We start from the raw sequence: 15,589 nt of genomic DNA, 5'->3' as shown, positions 1-15,589 counted from the left end.
TAGATAGATAGATAGATAGATAGATAGATAGATAGATAGATAGATAGATTTTTCACAAGAAAACAAGAACAAAATAGAGGTCAGAGGTCGTGAGGGAAATGCTTTTTATCTTTCTGAACTTGGCCACATTTTTATTGAAATCAAAGCACTTGTGCCCATTGCATGTTTTTATCAGTCAATCAATAGCGTCACATTGTTTAGCCATTGTAATCTTGTCCAGGTTCAATGTTTTGTACTATATTAGTGGTAATGCTGTGAATACTGACTCGGTTGTGTGAATTTTGAAGCCTTTGCTTCTGCACACTGTGCTGAACACCATAACAAAAGTAGATGATTAAACCTGTTGAAAGAAAAGTGACATCACCACTGGTCATGCTCACATTATTTGATATTTTGGCACATTTTGTTTAAATGAAATTGTGTATTTTGTAGTGAGATTGATCACATACCTACTGCCATCCATACTGCATAGCGGATCCATGTATCCGATCCAAGTTGAACCATAAGATAGACATTAGCAAAGGTGCTGAAAACAGGAAGCAATGGCACTAAAGGAACCTGTACATATGAAAAAGCAGAAACATTGTGACAGGCAAAATCAAAACAAAGAAAAAATACCCAATTTCCCTGTTTAAAACTTTACAGAAGTGTCACCAGTTTGCCATTTTTTTTGTTGAGAGCTATTTCCTACAGGTTACAAGTTAATAACTTCAGTATTAACATTTCACCGCATGAAATAAATAACTACTTAATTACATTTATTCCCAGGAAACCAGAGCTTAAGTTAGATGAGGTATACCATGAAAGCAGCTTTTGTTGCACTTTGTGGTTGTCTCCAGATGATCAGGATACCGAGGACCAGCATCAGTACGATCACAGAGACGCAAAGTAAACTCCACCACTCAAGGGCCTGCAGGGAGTCTACAGCCCCAGATATGAAGAGGCTTAGGGTGATAGCTAAAAAGACTGAGGAGAACAATGCAAGTTCCAATCATTATTCATCTATATGCAATGTAATGCTCAAGAATGGTGATGAAAAAGATCACTTACTAATAAAGACAGTTAAAACAGACACATTTTTTGATGTCCGTGCGGTGGCTTGTGAAGGAGGACCTAATACTCCACTGACTGTAAAAGGTTCTGGTTTGCTGAAACTTGAATCCTCGCTCGGATCTGCTTGGTATCTGTAAAAGTGAGGAAATATAAATAAATGTACCAAGGTGTAGGGTTAATATAGAATTTATGCCCATATATTGATATAGCTGTGACTTCAACATGGGGTTTTATTGTTTCTTTGTTATTTCCTGATTCACACAAATTTATGTGAATCCCTGTCTGCGGTAATGTTTCTCACACACACCAGACAGGTGTCATCTTATTTAACAATCTTTTGTAATTATCAGCCACTGAAGGCAGTTAAATGGAATTAATGCAGAAACTGCACAGTTTCAGCAGTTAATCAAACTATTGTGTACTATTACTTGTTAACCGATACAATTTGACAGCACAGCACAGAGAAATGTCCAGTTTTGTTGGTCTCCCCACCTTTAAAACAACTTTTTATTGTTTTTGCAGACATTTCTTGTTCTTATGAAAGTTTTTAAACTGTCAAATTTCACTGCCCTCAGTTACATTATAGGATTATTATTATACCTATACCGAGAGACTATCTATAGGCATTGAGTTACACATGAACAAAAGCATTTTCTGTTGACACTGTTTCACCTACAGATGCTATAAAGCCATGTACACATCATAGAGCCACAGCATCGACACCACTCATAAAACATGAGCTTTCTCACAAACAAATATAGCAACAATTAAGATTGCAGTAATAATATCATTACTATAAACACTTCTGATGTTTCATACCTTAATATGAGGATACATATAGCAACAAGTGTGTAGGCAAAGAGGGTTCCAATTGACATCATGTCAACCAGCGCCTTCAGGTCAAATAACAATGCCATGATAGCTGAAAAGACATGCATAAGTTATATTAACTTGATAATGTCCTCTTACACTCATTCCAGTAAATAATATTCCAACCTTAACTTTTCAGAGATATAATACTCAAAATTCAGGTAAGAGAGGGTCATCTGCTCATATGTATATACCTCTAATGTTGTTTTGGACAGGGCTACCATATGGAGACAGGGTTTACAGAGGAAGTGTATTGACAGTTTGAGATACACTGTGTGCCTGAAGTCATCAGTTGACACATAGTGTTTATTCAGCAGATTTACTCAGCCCTGCACTATGCAGCTTGAAAGGGAAAATTTTACCTTTCGCCAAATATTGTCCCTCAACTAAATAAATACATTTAGACGTTTAGAATCAGTGGGGTGTTAATGAACCATTTAAGCATTGAGCATAAGGATGAACACCTAAGATCAAAACAGGAGGGGATTTATATAACAAAAACAAAATAGGAACTATATGTTACCTGCTACAACCCCCGAAGCCAGAGTTGCTATGACAGGACTTTGTCTGTCACTCATTTTACTGAGAGGTCTAAAGAGAAGGCCATCCCTGGCCATGGCAAAGAGAACACGAGGCATCGGGAACATTGATCCTAGTAGGCTGTGGGAAAAAACTCAAATAACTCCATCAACAACAAATGGGTTGTTTATTCCGCCAATGATAATGGGATGTTTTTGCTGATAAACTTAAAATACAAATTAACTAACCTAGACTGAAAATTAAATGTAACTTTTAATTTGATTGGTGGAATAGAGTGAAATTTGTAAATGACACACTGTGTTTCATACCTTGTTGACAGTGCACAGAGGGATCCCACAGCCACTGCATACTTTGCAGGGCCCCAACCGATGTATGTAAAGGCCACGGGCAGTGGGCTGTGAGCACTCAGCAAATAATACGGCATCATAAGAGTCAGGGCAGCAGACACACCGAAATATGCCAAGAAGCAGATGAGAAGGGACGCCACAATGCCGAGTGGGATCGACTTCTGAGGGTTTTGAACTTCTTCCCCTAAAGAAAAAACACATTTTAATTTGTACTAATCTATACAATAGCCTTCTATGCACCCTCAGCACTTACAGTGTAAATTCTGTGTAAATTCAATGTATAGTCCAACAATGTGTATAAAGTCTTTAGCTATACTATATTTACTATACTTTTCAACATTTATTAGCACCAAGCACAACCAGAAAAGTATACATTTACCGGTAACATGTTTATTTCTCAATTACGTCCCACCCACCTGGGGCTGAAAGTCATTCAGATCCTTTATTTCTATTTTTATTTTACCTTCCCTCTGTATTATCAGTGGCTGTTATGTTACAAGAAATTTTCTTGCTGGACCTCCTTTAAATTACCTGTTGTGGCAATGCAGTCAAATCCGACAAATGCATAAAAGCAAGTGGCTGCTCCTGCTAATGTGCCCTCAAAGCCAAAAGGGAAAAATCCCCCGCTGCCATATCTGGAGGTTTCATTCAGTGATGTGTGGTTTCTGCAAAGAACAGACACATTGATGTTTGGTCATTCAATAATAATCGATGAACTGATTGATAATTATGTATTTTAGACAGGGAAATCACTTGAATATTTCTTATTATGGAAAATACATTTCTACTAAACACAGTCATGTGTGGGGAAAGCATGTTTTTTATTAATGGCACGCACTCATATCCACTCAGGAGAGAATCTTCAGCGATGTACCAGTTGTTGACGTCCCCCTTTATGAAGCCAGAGAGGATAACAAACACCAACACCACGATGTTAACTGCTGTAAAAACCTTGTTTACAATGGCTGACTCTTTCACACCAAATGCAAGAATCCCTAGAAAGAAAAGACACAAAAAAATATAAAGTTCATCATGACTTTGAATCCAATCAAAGTTTGTTCATCAAAAATAGAAAAATACTCAAAATACATGAAAAATATGTTTCAGATTGTGAATATCTAAAGTTATTTTCCTTTATTTTTCACACATAAATTACATATAATTATGAAACTTGCCTGCCAAGAGCATTATGAGGCCAGCTGCAAAGAAGTCTGGGTAGGGAGCTAATCCAGGTAAATCCATTGCAGCCTGTTTGCCCAGAGAGCTGGTAATAACATTTCCAATGAGGTCATCGAAGGTCCCACTCCATGCTCTGGCTACACTTGATGTCCCTTAAAAACAACAGCAAACAAGAAGGAGACACACAATGAGTGAATTCACCTAGAGATTCATAAATATTTTCTTCACTTTACACTTGAGACTCATGATATCAAAAGTTTATGGGAAAAGAAAGTATTTACTAGAGATTTTTCTAAGATGACAGTTAAACATCCATCATATAGTGAAAATGTACTCAGAGAGACATTATCCTCACCTATGACATAAGACAGCAACAGGTTCCAGCCAGTGATAAAAGCCCATATCTCTCCCACGGTCACATAGCTGTAGAGATAGGCAGAGCCAGTCTTGGGAACACGAGCTCCAAATTCAGCATAACATAGTCCTGCAAAGATGGAGGCAACCGCTGCTATCAGGAAAGAGATTATGATACTCGGCCCGGCCACGGCTCTGGCCACTTCTCCCGACAGCACATACACGCCGGCCCCCAGTGTGCTGCCGACCCCAAGAGCCACCAGGTCGAGGGTGGTCAGGCACCGCCGAAAGTTGGACACTTCACCCTCAGGCTCCAGAGGTTTCCTACGGGACAAACTCTGCAGGAACAGCAGAATCTTTGCACCAGGCATCCTATTAATCAAGACAGTTTGTGTTCATTGTTAGGACTGCTCATGACAAAGCACACACAAATGGTATGGCTGAGGACTGACTCAAGCAAAGTCAACAGACAAACCAGAAAATGTCTTGGTAGACAGCGGTATAGCTTGTGATTTTAAATAAAAACTCAATAACATTTTCTGATCAAAGGAGGGAAACTTCTCTTTAGAAAATGTAATATGTCCATTTACAAATCAAAATGCTACCATTAAAAACATGAGACACTAATAAAGTCTTTAAAGGTTAAAAGTTATCTGCAGCATTTTGTTTAATTATAGACTGTTTAGTCAGAACAATGATTGCAACAGTTTGAAACCACAAAAAAAAAAAAAATGCAAATCTGAGATAGACACAGGAAAAAGTCAGTTTTTTGAGCCTTCAGATCACTGAGAAATGAACAACATCACTTTTCAAATCAAATCACAATCGGTAAATTACAAGCACACATACACACTAACTTCCTGTTCTTATATTATCCTTATCACATAGAGCACTTCCTGCACAGGTATTCATAGTATTCATTCCCACACAATGTAAATATAGAAATAATGTTGGAGAATAACAAAATAGTACCAAATGTAACTTCTCCTTCATTGCTTGTAATTATTTCATATGTCATCGGTGGGCCATCTACTATAAAGGCCTGTGTGTATGAAACAGGAAGAAATTAAAGTAGATGTCGGCTTCATTAATGTACATTTATTATTTTACTGTTTTCATGATGTATCAGTGATTCATCATGAGTCAGATAACATATTTTTATTTGAAAAGAAAAACAGAACAAACCTTAAGACGAACTGAACAAACTTTTTGTATTAACTGATCACAACCAGCAGATTATTTAGTGAATATAAGAAAGACATTCTTACCTTTTCAGCTGAAAGCAGCAGTCTGTGAGACTGTGTTTTGATCTGGCCCAGACCACACTATATGTGAGGATAAACCCATTCACCATGAACTCCTCACAGCTCAACATTTTTGACACATTATGTTACATTTCAGACATACGTGCCATTTCTGAAAAAGACATGATCCGAATGATTTGTGTGAGGACGCTGCCGGCATGTCAAACGATGTCATAACTCTGACAGAGTGACTGATAAAACATTCTGTTTGTCTGTTTCTTCATTTTATGTGTAGATGAGCATCAAAATGTGTCTTAAGCTTCTTTAAATTGTTGGTCATCTCTGACAGATGACTCCTGTATGGATTTTTAAATTAAATTATTAAATGAACACGTCATCATTCCTGGAATGGATGAAATGGATCATAATGTCATTTTCTGAAATTTGAAATAAAAAAATTATTAAAATAATACATTTTTACATATTTTTTTAAGTTTCATTTGTGATATAGAGGGCAACAAAATTGAACAGTGCACGCAATCAACATTCCCTACCATTCATTTAAACCAAATCCTGAGACCTGTTTAAAGTATTGCTGTCACCTTGCGTCACCTTTAGTGTCATTAAATAGGACTTTTTTAATTGTGTGATTTACAATGGTTTTTTTTGTTTTTGTTTTTTTTTTGCTAAGAACAAAAATACATTGACCAAGTTATTACAATTAAATATGAACACAAAGTTAAAATGATTTGAACTTTTTTAAATTTGATTTATTTTTCTACTCTGGGCTGAAAAGATCAGTGCTGAATGAAAACATTAAAAATCATCACAAAGTTTAACAAAGCTGAGGATTTCTAGAGTGGGAATACTTTTAATTAAGAGTGCCCCCATCAGTTAATTGCACTTTTAACTCAAGATCCTGAAACCTGTCCCAACCTCCAATAACTGCTGTAAAAAGAAAATGTAAAAGAAAAGAAATCTCTCTCCTCTAATTCTATTTTCTTATTATCAACAGAAAGTTGTGTGTTTGAGTTTGAATTATTGTAACTTTATAAAGAACAACAATATGGCAACTACAAAATCTGGAAATTGCTTTCAGTATTATGTAATACATAAAACGAACCCTTCACCTAAACTGTGATTATCTGTGTTTGATCAGTTGCCTCATCCTCCACAGGAGGTCAGTGTTTTCAGCTCTGTGAAGACAAGTTCTGGAAACCTTTCAGGATTTCTGAATCTCCTTTTGTTGATCAAGCAGCTCTAACATACTGAGGTCTGCCTGTTTCTTTCCTAATTGGTTTTTCTTTATCTAATCAAACTTTCATACAGCTGGAGAGTTTTCTTCTAGCTATGAAACAGTTAAATTTTAAGTTTTAAATCCCCTTTTAGAATCTTCTATATGTCTGACGCCTTGTCAACACAGTGTTGGGTTGGGACACAGGTAAGTCAACATGTTGTAAACTGAAATTGTTTTCACTGGAGACATCTGCTCAGCAACAAAGTGAAGACTCGTTCATCACAGCATAAGGAGACAACTAATTGTTTGAAGAACGTAATGGTGCAGTCCATTGCTTCCAGGGGCTCCTGGTATCATGCTGCTGCTCTGCTGGTGAACGCCAGATTAAACCTGCCTGGAAAACTGATCACTGGATGTTAAACACATGCAGACACAGGCACCAAGAAAGGCTGAGGGTATGAGGAAATTCTATGTGTGTCCCAAGAGTACTGAAAAACATGTCTACAATTTCCTTTTTTTTCATTGAGGAATTAAACATATTTATGTTCAACTGTGGCACATTGGATTTAATCTAATATGTGTTTGAAATGAGATGAAATAAAAAATGTTCTTGAAGAAGAAATTATTGTTATATATCATATATGAATATGAAAGACCCAAACATCCAGGTATACACGTATTAATGAAGGTGGCAGACAATGAAAAACTTTACAACCTTCTCTTTTATCTTATAGATGTTGTCAGTGAAAGCAGCTACTTGGTTGTATTCCTGTAATGTTGTAGTAATAGTAGATCATTACAAATTAAAGTAACCCTCCCAACTCATTCTGTGCCACTTTAGGTTGTGATGACTTTGGTTCAGGAGGAGTGAACTGTGAGTAGACTTCATTAGCTGAAGGAAATGGACTACCCCTCTCTCTGTTAATGATTCATCTGCAGAAAGAGGTTCAGAAGCTGAGACCATTGTCCAGTAAGTTCATTCAGCACCCTGGATATTTTGGGAAAAGGCTTAAAAAATCAGTATATAGCTGCAGATTAACTGCTTTAAGTGTATTTGAAACACACTCCGGCGTTCAGGCGGTAAGTTTCATCCTGTGTTATTGTCCATGTTTGATGTTTTAATAGTTTTACTTTGGGAATTGAAAAGCAGTGAAGAACTGTTTTATAGAATTCAGAAATAGTCATCTTATTTATTCATTTAGCCTCAGTAATTTAAAACAGATGATAATATTACAGTCTTTGCTGACTGTACTTTGCTGGAAAACTGTGTGATTTAATGTACTTTTATCAATTTGGAACAGGTGGAAATTATGTGATTTGTATTTTCTTTTTTTTTTTTTGTTATTTCCAAAAAGAATACTTAGGAGACATTGGATACTAACACTGGACATTGGATCATTACATAATTATATCCTACAATATAATTAAATCTAATTATTTTTTGAATGCAAAATATGCTTTCCCTCCAAAACACTGGCAATAATAAATTGATGGCAAAAAAATAGATTTTATATGGCTGTGCGTTGAACTTCCCTCAATAATGGTTAATGTGGCAAACAGCGACTCTTAAAGGCATTAGTTGCTTCATTATCACAGCTCTGCCCCAGCATTTTTCCAGCAGTATTAGCCAGTTGCAGTGAGACTGCTATGGCTTTTCTCCATGGTGACTGGGTTCACTGGCCACAGCGTGAGATCGAGCATTTGCAGGAAGGAGGGTCATTAGAGTGTGACTTCACCCTCAGCTCATGTAAATCCTGCTTCTATTTTGGGTGCAGATGGATATTTCAAGCAACCTGACCACCCCGTTACTGAGGTGTACAAATTCATCACTTTTTAGAAACAGTAGTAGAGAAGTCAACTCATTAAAAAAAAACAATACAAACTCTTAAAGGATTTATATAACTGAGTAGTTCTTATGGTTAATAACAGCCTTAGGTTATGTTGGCTTATAAAACCATTCTGACCTTGTTTATATGGTAGAGTGAGCTCAGTGACTTCATTAGATGGTATCACACACTACTACAGCACAAAAGTTATGTCTATATCTTGTTGAATTTTCAAGAAAATTAAAAATGACTTGATTATTTTCAGCGGAAAATTTCCTTTAAAATTTCCTTTTGTACATGTTTGTTTTATAGGAAAAAAAATCATATCTGATGTGATTGTAGGTCTTTTGATTACTCTTGAACAAAGCCATAACATGTTTCTTGTTTTCATTTCTTCCTCCAGATAGGCATTCTCATCAGTGCAAACATGAGTAACACAAAACAGCGCAGCAGGCAGATTGGTGGGACAAGATTATACTGAGAATATCTTCACTCTGAGAAGTTGTGGAAAATAATCCTACCCATTTGAAAAAAAAAGAAAGATGAAACTAGTTCTGTATTATCTGATACTCTTGGGGTCCAGTTATGTCATTTCAACTTATGGTCCCCATCAAAGAGCACAGATGACTGGTGATATTTTACTTGGAGGTCTTTTCCCCATACACTTTGGTGTTTCATCCAAAGACCAAGACCTCGCAGCCCGACCGGAATCTACACAGTGTGTCAGGTAAAATTTGAGACTGGTTTATGTGTTAACAAAAAGGATTTCTGAAAACTGACTGTGCTCAGCTCCTTTAAATTCATGCCATGTCGTTTTTGCAGGTTCAATTTCCGTGGTTTCCGTTGGCTCCAGGCCATGATTTTTGCAATTGACGAGATTAACAACAGCAGCACTCTCCTGCCCAACATCACTCTGGGCTACAGGATATTTGACACATGCAACACAGTGTCAAAAGCCCTGGAAGCTACCCTTAGTTTTGTGGCCCAAAATAAGATTGACTCCCTGAATTTAGATGAATTTTGTAACTGCACTGATCACATCCCAGCAACTATTGCGGTAGTAGGAGCAGCTGGCTCTGCAGTTTCCACAGCAGTTGCAAACCTACTGGGTCTTTTTTATATTCCTCAGGTGAGTAACTGAGCAGCGTCTTTTTTATCCTGAAAATTCTGTTTGCATAAATGGAAACAATACTTCCTGGATGATGTAGTTTATCAACAAAATGACATAAAACTGTCATTTTGATTAGAGAAAACTAACACCAATAAGTAGGACACGATGAAAACCAGATAGATTAACATAAATCGTTCCTGTTTCAGATCAGCTATGCCTCTTCTAGTCGTTTACTGAGCAACAAGAATCAGTACAAGTCCTTCATGAGAACCATTCCTACAGATGAGTACCAGGCCACAGCCATGGCAGACATCATTGAGCACTTTGAGTGGAACTGGGTCATTGCTGTGGCCTCGGATGACGACTATGGACGCCCAGGGATTGAAAAATTTGAAAAGGAAATGGAAGAGCGAGACATCTGCATTCACCTAAATGAACTCATTTCTCAGTACTTTGAGGATTATGAAATCCAAGCTCTGACTGACAGGATTGAGAACTCCACAGCCAAAGTAATCGTTGTGTTTGCCAGCGGGCCAGATATCGAGCCTTTAATCAAAGAGATGGTCAGAAGGAACATCACAGATCGCATTTGGTTAGCCAGCGAAGCATGGGCAGGCTCCTCCCTTATTGCTAAACCAGAGTATCTTGATGTTGTGGCAGGGACTATTGGCTTTGCTCTAAAGGCGGGGCGGATACCTGGCTTTAGAGAGTTCTTACAACAAGTCCAACCAAAGAAAGACAGTCATAATGAATTTGTCAGGGAGTTTTGGGAAGAAACCTTCAACTGTTATTTGGAAGACAGCCAGAGACTGCAAGAAAGTGACAGCACCAGCTTCAGGCCTTTGTGTACTGGTGAGGAAGACATCACAAGCGTTGAGACCCCGTACCTGGACTACACACACCTTCGTATCTCCTATAATGTGTATGTTGCAGTGTATTCCATTGCACAGGCCCTGCAGGACATACTCACCTGTACACCTGGACATGGACTTTTTGCCAACAATTCCTGTGCAGATATAAAGAAAATGGAAGCGTGGCAGGTAAAAACATTACATTTTCCTATAACCAAAGCAATTAAATACCTAATTTCATGAAATGTGAATAATCCAAATGTGTATTTCTGCTTCACAGGTGCTGAAGCAGCTCAGACATTTGAACTACACCAACAGCATGGGTGAAAAGATGCACTTTGATGAGAACGCAGACCTGGCAGCGAACTACACCATTATAAACTGGCACAGGTCTGCTGAGGATGGCTCTGTGGTGTTTGAGGAGGTTGGATACTACAATATGCATGCTAAGAGAGGAGCCAAACTGTTCATTGACAAGATGAAGATTTTGTGGAATGGCTACAGCTCAGAGGTCAGTCAAACTGTTTTGTTGCAGATGTTCTCGTCAGTGCATTCCTGTGTTTCCTGTTATTTGGTGTGTTTTTTTCATTCTCCTGGCATGATATCTTTACAGTTGTCAGTAGTTAATCAGAGCAAGGAATGAAAACATTGAGACCTGCCAATAAAGCAGAAGACTTTGCAAACATACATTGTTAGACTTTTTTGTGACTCCATTTTTTCTGGAAAGCATCTTACAGCTAAGATGATCCTAATACATAGATTTGAGGTATTTTTAGCCTTAGAGTTGCATCAACAGATTTTTTTAGCTGCTTGGGGGCAGTAGAACAAGCAGAAAACACAGCACTGCAATATTAACGCCTTATAAAATTGTTCTGGTGAACATGTTTGCAATCAATGACAAATCTGGCAGACATGGAGTAACATTAGCAATAAACTGGAGTCATGTTTGTGTCCACCTGAGGATTGAAAGTCAAATATTCACTCTCATTTTAGCCCCTATTTGTTCTCCACCAACTCCTGAGAGAAATATCTGGCTCTTTAGCTGCTAAATGCTCTGATGTGGTCACTAGCTACTTGCTAGCTTTGTCTGGGCAGGTAGCATACAGCTATTTAATCAAATGGAATTAAGACTATTAAGAGCAGTAATAATGAACTTAATCAACAGTATATTTGATGGCTGTAAAACCGAAACAGTGAAATGAAAAATGCTAAAACACTTAGGTTGATCACTATGAGTGACCACATATGTGCAGCTACATCCATTCTAAGTTTATCTTCTGCTTTTTCTCATGCATCCTTTCTGTCCATTTCACATCCTATAGGTGCCATTCTCTAATTGCAGTGAGGACTGCGAACCTGGCACCAGAAAGGGGATCATAGATAGTATGCCCACATGCTGCTTTGAATGCACTGAGTGCTCAGATGGAGAGTACAGTAATCATAGAGGTATTAAGAATCCAAACATTCACCATCTCATTCTACTAATGTTACGTCTACTATTGCAGTTTTAACACACACCATTTTTTTATTTACACAGATGCCAGTGTTTGCACCAAGTGTCCAAATAACTCCTGGTCCAATGGGAACCACACATTCTGCTTCCTGAAGGAAATTGAGTTTCTCTCTTGGACAGAACCTTTCGGGATAGCTTTGGCCATATGTGCAGTGGTGGGTGTTGTCTTGACAGCCTTTGCGATGGCAGTCTTTGTCAGATTTCGCAACACCCCAATAGTTAAGGCCACAAATCGAGAATTGTCCTACGCCCTCCTGTTCTCACTTATCTGTTGCTTCTCCAGCTCTCTTGTCTTCATTGGCGAGCCGCAGGATTGGACGTGCCGTTTACGCCAACCTGCCTTTGGGATCAGTTTTGTTCTCTGTATCTCCTGCATCCTTGTGAAAACTAACAGAGTACTTTTGGTATTTGAGGCTAAGATCCCTACAAGTCTCCATCGTAAATGGTGGGGATTAAACCTACAGTTTCTGTTGGTGTTTCTGTGCACATTTGTCCAAGTCATGATATGTGTGGTTTGGCTTTACAATGCCCCTCCTTCCAGTTACAGGAATCATGACATTGATGAGATCATTTTTATCACCTGCAACGAGGGCTCTGTGATGGCTCTTGGGTTTCTTATTGGCTACACATGCCTCCTGGCAGCTATATGTTTCTTCTTTGCATTTAAATCACGGAAACTTCCAGAAAACTTCACAGAAGCTAAGTTCATCACTTTTAGTATGCTTATATTCTTTATTGTTTGGATCTCTTTCATCCCTGCCTACTTTAGTACTTACGGCAAGTTTGTTTCAGCTGTGGAGGTCATTGCTATACTGGCATCCAGTTTTGGGATGCTGGCCTGTATCTTCTTCAACAAGGTCTACATCATTCTCTTCAAACCATCCAGGAACACCATTGAGGAAGTCCGATGCAGCACCGCAGCCCACGCTTTCAAAGTGGCTGCCAAAGCTACACTAAAACATAGCACAGCTTCAAGAAAAAAGTCCAACAGCATTGGTGGATCTTCTGCCTCGACTCCGTCCTCATCCATCAGCCTCAAGACCAACGGCAATGACTGTGACCCGACTTCAGGAAAGCATAAGCCAAGGGTGAGCTTTGGCAGTGGAACAGTTACTCTGTCCTTGAGCTTTGAGGAGTCAAGGAGGAGTTCTCTGATGTGATAGCACATGTGTGGATGTGTCAAGTTTCAGCTTCATCAGTCCCATTAATACAGTGTGTTTCGGACTTTATTTTGAGATGCATTTACATATAGACTTTTTCATCTTCCCATTTTCTTAACATTTTGTCAGAAAGATGATGTTTCACTTGAGAACAACATCACTGCAGATAATATACTGTAATGTACCTGAATCCTGTGACTCACTGATGTAAACTAAGCCTGCTAATAAGAAGACTTTTTGTACAATTAAAAACATGAAATTACATCCTTGAGTTTTTTTCTCTTCATATGGATGTGGTATCTTGTTTAGATTTGTGCCATCTTAGTTCACGGAATATCTATCTATCTATCTATCTATCTATCTATCTATCTATCTATCTATCTATCTATCTATCTATCTATTTATCATTTACATAAACCAAATTCAAAGCTTGGTTAGAACAGCAGGCAACTGAGGTTCATTAACAAATTGACTGTGGTGGTACAGTAACACTGTGTTCAGCACAAAGACCTGGCTGGTGACACAGAACAACACTGAACCAGTCGACAGCACAGAACCTTTAGTTGGATAAGCGAGACCACAGGATGCATGAGTCGTAGTGTAAATACACAATTACTGGATGTCGACAAAATGTTCCATACTTAGTGATTACGTTTTTCTGTGGTCAATCACAAGACAACAAAAGAAATGGAAGTATAGTGCCTCAACATAACATTGTGAAATCCATGCCAAGTCATGCATCACATGTACAGTAAAAATAATTCATATTCTCTCTGAAATATAGATCTGAATAAAAGAAAAAACCCAGAATACATAAAAAACAAAAGAAAACAATGAACATACTGATGGAGGTCTACAGGGAATTTTGGTGTAGAACTTACAGAGAACTTTCTTTGCTTGCTTTTCACATGTCTCTAACAACTGTAAGGCCTATCTCACATGTTAATGTCATTCTCGCTATAGGCCCACACCACACAGTCATGTCCTCACAGTATGGGGGAGGTATAGGGAGGCAGGGGGAGTAGTTTGAGGAAGGCATTGTTTATTCTACCCTAACTCTGTCTGATTGTTACTGTAACTCTGAAGCCATTAAGCTGTAACTATTTCCTGAGTAGAATAGTGTCTTGGCCTATGAAGTAATAACAGAAGAATAAAACAATAAAATCATAATATTCTTTCTATCTATCTATCTATCTATCTATCTATCTTATCTATCTATATATTAATATTGATAATATTTGTGTTCTGAAATTATATTCATTTTGAGCAAAGGAGTTTACTTGTTATGTCAATATTGTTTGATCATGCTCTGAAGGGATAGGATAAATGTTTGAATTTCACCAAAGGCTAGTTGTCAAAGCTTGGACATTTATAGCTCAACAATGCCACCCTAGGAATTGCACCAATGGAAAATTTCTGGCAAAATCCACCACACAGATCTTTCCTAAAGGGAATGTCTCAATATATAGGCTAAGGGAAAAATGTTAAAAAAAAATAAAAAGTAGGTAAAAAGGCATTTGAGGGCTTCAGCACCTCCCACATTGTTTAACAAGAAGATGACATGCTGGGACACTCAGGATCATGGCTGACCACCTGAGCAGGCTGGAGCAGCTGCACAACTACCTCCTCTGTTCGCAGGAGGAAGACCTTTATCCGCCAGTGGAGCCCAGCAGAGAGACCAGCATGTTGTCATGTGTCTGAACTGCAGGGAGCGGTGAGACAAGATTTTGGAAGAAATGACCAGGAAGCATTGAGTGATGGGGATGTTTAGCACAGCCCCAAGAAAAAACAGTAGAGGACAAGTCAACAACGGCTCTGGCAATGTCCCACAGTTATTCAAATGAAAAACCATGAGCACACTGACATAAGTGCACACATACATTTTTCACATTGTTTTCGACAACACAGTTTCAAATTCGTCTAACCCCTTCCCCCTTTTATCTTAATAATCAGCATTTTCTTCAACAATAAGGCTCTCATATATTTCTGTAAAGTACTGAGAACAAAAGAGGTAGATAGAGACAAAATTGAAGAGAAAAATATTAAAGGCTACACTGTATTTCATACAGCTTTTTCTCAATGACTGTTTTAACTCTTAGAAATCTGCATCGGGACCTTGGAATCATAGGATCCAAATTTTAGTCAAACATGGCAGACACAGGTGTTGACAGCTAATCCATCCATATAACTATTAGTACTTATTAGCACTGCCAATAAATTTGTTAAAATGTCATTGTTATGCAGTATATACCATATTTAACATACAGTATGTGTATAATACTAATTTTGATCAAAGGGTTTTCA

The 15,589-nt window shown here is 38.1% G+C and overlaps 2 protein-coding genes across 2 annotated transcripts; one reads left to right on the top strand and one right to left on the bottom strand.

Annotated features, from left to right (window-relative positions):
* Nucleotides 1–6: 6 nt before the first annotated feature.
* LOC111666159 (cationic amino acid transporter 2) lies at nucleotides 7–4,714 on the bottom strand. Its single transcript, XM_023421393.2, has 11 exons — nucleotides 4,345–4,714; nucleotides 3,986–4,141; nucleotides 3,649–3,805; nucleotides 3,342–3,475; nucleotides 2,772–2,994; nucleotides 2,447–2,583; nucleotides 1,873–1,975; nucleotides 1,051–1,184; nucleotides 800–966; nucleotides 450–558; nucleotides 7–340 (listed from the first exon to the last, which is right to left on the bottom strand). Exons 1-11 carry the CDS (start codon nucleotides 4,712–4,714, stop codon nucleotides 198–200), a joined length of 1,833 nt encoding a protein of 610 aa, XP_023277161.1. The 3' UTR covers nucleotides 7–197.
* A 4,438-nt stretch (nucleotides 4,715–9,152) lies between these two features.
* Nucleotides 9,153–13,422, top strand: casr (calcium-sensing receptor). The gene is made up of 6 exons (XM_023421593.2): nucleotides 9,153–9,377; nucleotides 9,473–9,779; nucleotides 9,968–10,801; nucleotides 10,893–11,123; nucleotides 11,935–12,058; nucleotides 12,150–13,422. The coding sequence occupies exons 1-6, from the start codon at nucleotides 9,193–9,195 to the stop codon at nucleotides 13,283–13,285; spliced, it is 2,817 nt and encodes a 938-aa protein (XP_023277361.1). The 5' UTR covers nucleotides 9,153–9,192; the 3' UTR covers nucleotides 13,286–13,422.
* Nucleotides 13,423–15,589: the final 2,167 nt, after the last annotated feature.

This window comes from Seriola lalandi, unplaced genomic scaffold, assembly GCF_002814215.2.
Source record: "Seriola lalandi dorsalis isolate HSWRI2012SDOR001 ecotype SW California unplaced genomic scaffold, Sedor1 jcf7180002054672, whole genome shotgun sequence".
Lineage (NCBI taxonomy): Eukaryota > Metazoa > Chordata > Actinopteri > Carangiformes > Carangidae > Seriola > Seriola lalandi.
This window is presented reverse-complemented; position numbering and strand designations above follow the sequence as displayed.

What these genes read in the sequence shown, in the direction of transcription:
- casr (XM_023421593.2), top strand. Translation starts at nt 9,193, where the DNA reads ATGAAACTAGTTCTGTATTATCTGATACTCTTGGGGTCCAGTTATGTC. An exon ending in GAATCTACACAGTGTGTCAG is followed by an intron (nt 9,378 to 9,472) that starts GTAAAATTTGAG and finishes TCGTTTTTGCAG; the next exon opens with GTTCAATTTCCGTGGTTTCC. An exon ending in GGAATGGCTACAGCTCAGAG is followed by an intron (nt 11,124 to 11,934) that starts GTCAGTCAAACT and finishes CACATCCTATAG; the next exon opens with GTGCCATTCTCTAATTGCAG.
- LOC111666159 (XM_023421393.2), bottom strand. Translation starts at nt 4,714, where the DNA reads ATGCCTGGTGCAAAGATTCTGCTGTTCCTGCAGAGTTTGTCCCGTAGG. An exon ending in ATATGTATCCTCATATTAAG is followed by an intron (nt 1,185 to 1,872) that starts GTATGAAACATC and finishes TCACTTTTACAG; the next exon opens with ATACCAAGCAGATCCGAGCG. An exon ending in TGTTTTAACTGTCTTTATTA is followed by an intron (nt 967 to 1,050) that starts GTAAGTGATCTT and finishes TGTTCTCCTCAG; the next exon opens with TCTTTTTAGCTATCACCCTA.